The sequence below is a fragment of the Drosophila obscura genome, unplaced genomic scaffold (genome assembly GCF_018151105.1).
Source record: "Drosophila obscura isolate BZ-5 IFL unplaced genomic scaffold, ASM1815110v1 contig_4, whole genome shotgun sequence".
In the NCBI taxonomy this organism is placed as follows: domain Eukaryota; kingdom Metazoa; phylum Arthropoda; class Insecta; order Diptera; family Drosophilidae; genus Drosophila; species Drosophila obscura.
In genome coordinates, this window is record NW_024542828.1 from 72,886 (window position 1) to 78,462 (window position 5,577).

General features: G+C 43.0%; 2 protein-coding genes across 2 annotated transcripts; one reads left to right on the plus strand and one right to left on the minus strand.

Annotated features, from left to right (window-relative positions):
• Positions 1-263: 263 nt before the first annotated feature.
• LOC111068929 (melanization protease 1) lies at positions 264-2,083 on the plus strand. Its single transcript, XM_022358721.2, has 4 exons — positions 264-494; positions 663-826; positions 906-1,116; positions 1,182-2,083. Exons 1-4 carry the CDS (start codon positions 425-427, stop codon positions 1,904-1,906), a joined length of 1,170 nt encoding a protein of 389 aa, XP_022214413.1. The 5' UTR covers positions 264-424; the 3' UTR covers positions 1,907-2,083.
• On the minus strand, positions 2,016-3,268 carry LOC111068930 (charged multivesicular body protein 3). The gene is made up of 3 exons (XM_022358722.2): positions 3,126-3,268; positions 2,756-2,996; positions 2,016-2,687 (listed from the first exon to the last, which is right to left on the minus strand). The coding sequence occupies exons 1-3, from the start codon at positions 3,168-3,170 to the stop codon at positions 2,302-2,304; spliced, it is 672 nt and encodes a 223-aa protein (XP_022214414.1). The 5' UTR covers positions 3,171-3,268; the 3' UTR covers positions 2,016-2,301.
• Positions 3,269-5,577: the final 2,309 nt, after the last annotated feature.

Sequence of the window (5,577 nt, forward strand, 5' to 3'; positions counted from 1 at the left end):
TCGTTTAACACTACTCGGAGTAGAAGTTGAGAGCGCGCTGACAGTGTACATATTTGTACGAGTATTGCCAGAGCCAGACCCATAGTCAGGGAAAGAGACAGAGCCATAGCCCGACCCAGCCCTAAGTCAAACGGAACTCATCTCAGTTGGACTGAGAATCGCGCTCTGAGATTCTGTTATTACTGGTTTGCCACATTGACCAGACCACGGGGAGAGAACAGCGGCTTCTCGCATCACTGGCTGATAAGCTCTGACGAGCCACGACAACGACAACAGCCTGTGGGGGCAATGGCGTTTAGCATTTCCAAGCCGCTTTCAGTGTGATTTGAACAGGCAAAGGCAGGCACACAGTCGTTAAGCGCGTTATTCAACTCCAACCGATTAATATAAGACAGCAGAGCTTTCTAAATCGTCATTTGCAGCCATGGAACCGAAGTTTATTCTCGGACTCTTGGTGCTATTTATTGGGGAAAGGCGACAGGCTTACGCACAAGGTAAGTGGGAGTCGAGTCTAGCTCCAGACTGCAGGCTGAAAATGCAGAAAAATCATCGGACTATCAGCGTTGAACTTGACCCGGTCGATTACACTGAAAGGCATTCCCCAACACCCAACATCAACAGCAGCAGCATTGATTTGTGTTGGTTTTAACTTCATTTCGTAGAAATCTTCGGGTATTGCACAACGCCCGATGAGAACAGTGGGACCTGCATTAATCTCAGGGAATGCGGATATCTGTTTGATCTGGTACAAAGGGGATCTGTTTCGACCGAGAGCCGCCAATTCCTCCAGAACAGTCAATGCGGGTATCGCAGTGGACAAGTCCTCGTAAATACATATAACAGCCTACACGTCACCAAAATACCATTATAGTTACTCGTACTTTTATCGCCTCAAATGAATACAGATTTGCTGTGCAAACAACCGGAGACTCAACCAGCAGCCGGTGTGGGGAAATCAGGGTCAAACGCAGCAGCCCACCACCCCTCGAGTTTTTACTTCGAACCTGCTCCCCCAGCCACCCAATTGTGGGGAGAATTTCAATGATCGCGTGGTAGGCGGCGTGGAAACGGGCAAAAGGGAGTTTCCTTGGATGGTGCTAATCGAGTACACGAAACGTGAGTACAACAAAGTTTGATTTTGACCCGACTGAGCCGTAAGCCATACCAATTTCCAATTCCAGCCGGAAACGTCAAAGGCCACCACTGTGGGGGCTCGCTGATCAACAATCGCTATGTAATCACGGCGGCGCACTGCGTTTCCGCCATTCCAAGTGACTGGCAGCTGACGGGCGTGCGTTTGGGAGAGTGGGATACGACCACTAATCCAGACTGCACAACCGAGAAGAACGGCCGAAGCGACTGTAATGCACGCTTCGTGGACAACGCCGTGGTTGAGCTAATACCTCATCCGCAGTACCCAGGCAACGCACGGGACCAGCTGCACGACATTGCGCTGCTGCGGCTGAGAGACCCAGTCGCATATACAGAGTTCATTTCTCCAGTGTGCTTGCCCAGTCTAGCATCACAGCGCGACGCGGGCTTCCTAGGCCGCAAATTGGTAGTCGCCGGATGGGGTCGCACCGAGACCAACTTCACGTCCAACAGAAAGTTGAAGGCAGAAGTGGATCCAGTACCGCTGAGTGACTGCAACAAACGGTATGCTGGCCAGCGGCGCACCGTGACATCCAATCAGATTTGCGCTGGCGGCGTTGAGGGGGTCGATTCATGCCGCGGAGATTCCGGAGGTCCCCTCTTGTTGGAAGATTACAACGAGGGATATTCCAACGTTTACTTAGCCGGCGTAGTCTCCTATGGACCAACACCATGTGGTATGAGGGGATGGCCAGGTGTATACACAAGAGTGGCGGCTTATCTGGACTTCATCGAGAATAACGTCCGACCATAGACTGGAAAATACGAGTGTGCTGCACTAAAAGACTACCTACAAAATGGTGTCAATTTTGAAATCATGTTGAATTTAGCCAGGTAGGAGTTGGATTTTGGACGGAGATTTCTACAGCATATATCGATTTTTATACAAAGAAATTATACAATAAATAAAATGTAACTTTTGTAAATGTAACGGTTAAAAGCGTGCAGTTCAAAACAATTTGAACAGAAGTGCACTAGAGTGCACAGAAAGTGAAACTATCCGTTTCTTGCTAGTATTTTGGTTTTTATAATTCACTGATTCGGGTGCTAGCATCTGAAATTTTGGGAGGGAGACATTTTCAAAGTGCTGGAATAGAGTCTGCCCTACTTCCCGACAATAATTGAAAGACCACCCCTATTGCTATTAATCTAGGAACGCAGCGATGCCAGCCGGCTTTGCATCTCCTGCAATTCTTCGCCTTCGTCATCGTCCTCCTCGACCTCGACTCTTGCGGGCGCTGCCGGTGTTTTGTCCGCTGGAGTAGCCTCTGGTGGCAGGGGAGCTTCGCCGAGCTTCCCATCCGTTATCTCCCACAGAACCTTGTCCACCTCCTTTCCCGCCTCTTCCTCCAGCTCCTCAGACTCTTCCAGTGAGTCCATTGTCTCATCCAGCATCTCCTCGATAATGCCGGCTTTCATCATCTCCTTCGACATGTCGCGCATAATACCCGCCAGCTCCGGATAGCGAACCAGATTCTGCATGGCCTGCATGACTTCCGTTGACTTCTGCAGCGAGCCAGCAACACGCAGGGTGGCTAGAATAGCAAGGAACTTATAATTTAGAGTCTCCAGATCCAGCCACAGATCCTTGAAGGCAACTCACATAACTGATTTTTCATCTGCATCTGTATAGAGTTGAGATGAGCCTTTGACGTATATATGCGATTGACGGCCTTGCGCGCATTCACTATTTCTTTGGCCAGAATGACGCAGGTGTCACGGTCATTTTTCTGGGCGGCCTGTTTCAGCGAGCGCTTCACCTTATCCTCCTCCCGCTGTATGCTGCGAATTTGCCGATCCAGCTGGTTGCCCTCTTTTCGTATCTTGTGCGTCCATTCCTGCACCTGTTCACGTTGCGGAGAATAAAACAAATGCAAATAAGACAAGATTTCAAACAAAACAACTCGAATATGACATCATTTCTCTGGATCTTCTTTGCTCTGAAGGCGTTCCGCCTGTTCCAGTGTAGTTACCTGTTCTTTGGGGTCTTTGCTTGGAGTTTTGCCGAATAAACCCATTGCACTGTTCGGGAGTGAAAGCAGTACGAATTGTTTTAATACTTTAACTTTTATTTTGTTTAATATTCCCAGTGAGTCATTTTTGTTTATAATTATTTGAGCTCGATACTATTACGATAGTATTGATTGTTTTTTTCAAAACATTCAACGTTGATATTCCTCGATTTTGGTTTTCCGTTTAATATTACTAGCTAGTTGGCCCTCTCAGCCCTAAACAAATAATTTTATCCGATAGATACATAAATTTTCTACAAGATTGGTAAAATTTCAGAAGTCCTTTTTATTGGATTATTTACATATTAAGGTTTAAACATAAACAACATAAAACGAATGTGACGTCGTTTTTGTGGCGCTGCCAGACTCGTGCAATTCGTTTTTGCTGCGGGCTGCCATACCATGATATTTTCCGATATGAAATTCGTCAATTTTGATATTCAGTTTAATATTACTAGATAGTTGGCCCTCTCAGCCCTAAAAAAATAATTTTATCCAATTCCTCAATGAATTTTGTTCAGGATTGGATAGTGTTGAGAACTCTTTTTCATTGAATTTTTTACATAATAAGTTTCAAACAAAAACGGCCAAAGCATAAAACGTAAATTTTGACTTAATGTGACGTCATTGTTGCTGGTCAGCCAAGTTTCTTCTATGCGTATGTACTTTTGTATACCTTATTTCTTTTAATTGATGTTAAATGTTTTGTTCCAAGCTCCATTGAAACATTATTTATGATTTTATCCTAGATTGACATGTTTTTTACCTATTAATGCACATGTTTGTGTTATATATATACATTTATACCGGTTCTGATGCCTATTATTGGAACCCGTGAGCTGCAAAATTTCGTTAATATCTTTAAAACAGAGACTGAGTAGTTTCTGCATTAATTGGAGCCTGAAATTACATACTTATCTCAAGACCATAATATCCATTTTCCCAAGGTATGCAGATTGTTGCTCATTCCGTGCCAAAGTTGCACAACAATGCTGCCTATTCATTACCCCATATTGCTGAAATTCCCATACAAATTAAAAGTATCTTACAGGAACGTGACTGGAACCTCAGAAACGTCATTTTCAAAATATGCGGTAAATATACCGAGAAAAACGTAATTTAAACCGTGGAATATAATTGTGTTTGTAAATTCTCCTTGTAGATCTATAGTATAGATTCTATACTATCCTTCCACTTTACTTACAGAAAATAAATTTTCCCAATATTTTTCACCTGAACTGCGCCAAAATTCTTCAAGTGTCAGCATTTTCGTGAAGTGTATTTTAATACCTCTGGTCGACAATGGGCTAAAGTTATTTTTTGTTGATCGAAAATCATATTCCTCGATTTTAATATTCGTTTTAATATTACTAGCTAGCTGGAGCTCTCAGTTCGTCACATTTAATTTTATCGGATAGGTGAAGCAGTTTTTTACAATTTTGGTTAATTTAACGACTACTTTTTATTGGAATTATTTTAGTAAGTAAGGTTTAAACAAGAGAGGTAGTAGCATAATACGTAAGAGAGGACGTCATTGTTTTGGTAAAGCCAGTTTCTGCTATGAGTATGGACCGTATTTTTTTCCTTTCCTCTATTCCAAAATTTTATTTTCCAAGCTGCTTTTAAACCCAATTAATAATGACTTTTGATCTATTGAGCTTCTTCAAAAGCGTAGAATCGCGAAGAGGTAAGAATTTGAAACAGTCGGACCCGAATTGGCCCGTGTTTGCGCGATAACAAGAGGTTTGATGGAGTCTAGTGTAAATAAAGTTACATATATGGCAGCCAGGCACTGTGCCAGCCGAAGAAACGCTTGCTTGCAGCATTGATAAATTTTGATGTGAGTTCTGCTACGCAGACGCAGCCTTCCTCACAGCTTTCGTCGAATGACGAGCGTCGGAGATAGGGCGATTCAAATGAAGAGCGTAGGGCAGAAGCAAACCAACAATGATATGCGTAAGATAACAAGCTGCATTTTCTTTTACCTATTTATGCATTTGATTTGTTTTTTGTATAAGTATTTCGAACCCGAGACCCATTTTTGGTTCAGGGATCCAACCCGCCGGGGCGAATCAATCCTCGCTGACCGTTCTGTTGCGCGCCCGACCAATCATAATAAAGCAATCACGCCTATCGGTATTTATATTATTTATTTATTTACAATACAGATATTTTGATATACAGATACTACTACTACAGATATTTTGAGGATTTTATTTTAGAGCGCGAGCATTTTAAAAATATAGTCCGTTTGTAATAGAAATACATTTTGGAATAACCACGATGTTCGAAAAAAAAAAACATCGATACACAGATCACAGCGCAGATAGTGATGGGGCTTCTCGATCGAAATTGTTAATATGCATCTAGTGGCGGGAGTTTTTCGATAGAAAATATATTCTTTTGCCGCAAA

Bases quoted from the DNA above. Each gene is read 5' to 3' on its own strand.
- LOC111068929 (XM_022358721.2), top strand. From the start codon at position 425: ATGGAACCGAAGTTTATTCTCGGACTCTTGGTGCTATTTATTGGGGAA. The intron at 495-662 runs GTAAGTGGGAGT...TTCATTTCGTAG, and splicing joins GCGACAGGCTTACGCACAAG to AAATCTTCGGGTATTGCACA. The intron at 827-905 runs GTAAATACATAT...AAATGAATACAG, and splicing joins ATCGCAGTGGACAAGTCCTC to ATTTGCTGTGCAAACAACCG.
- LOC111068930 (XM_022358722.2), bottom strand. From the start codon at position 3,170: ATGGGTTTATTCGGCAAAACTCCAAGCAAAGACCCCAAAGAACAG. The intron at 2,997-3,125 runs GTAACTACACTG...CAACGTGAACAG, and splicing joins GCAAAGACCCCAAAGAACAG to GTGCAGGAATGGACGCACAA. The intron at 2,688-2,755 runs GTGAGTTGCCTT...TTGCTATTCTAG, and splicing joins GCAGATGAAAAATCAGTTAT to CCACCCTGCGTGTTGCTGGC.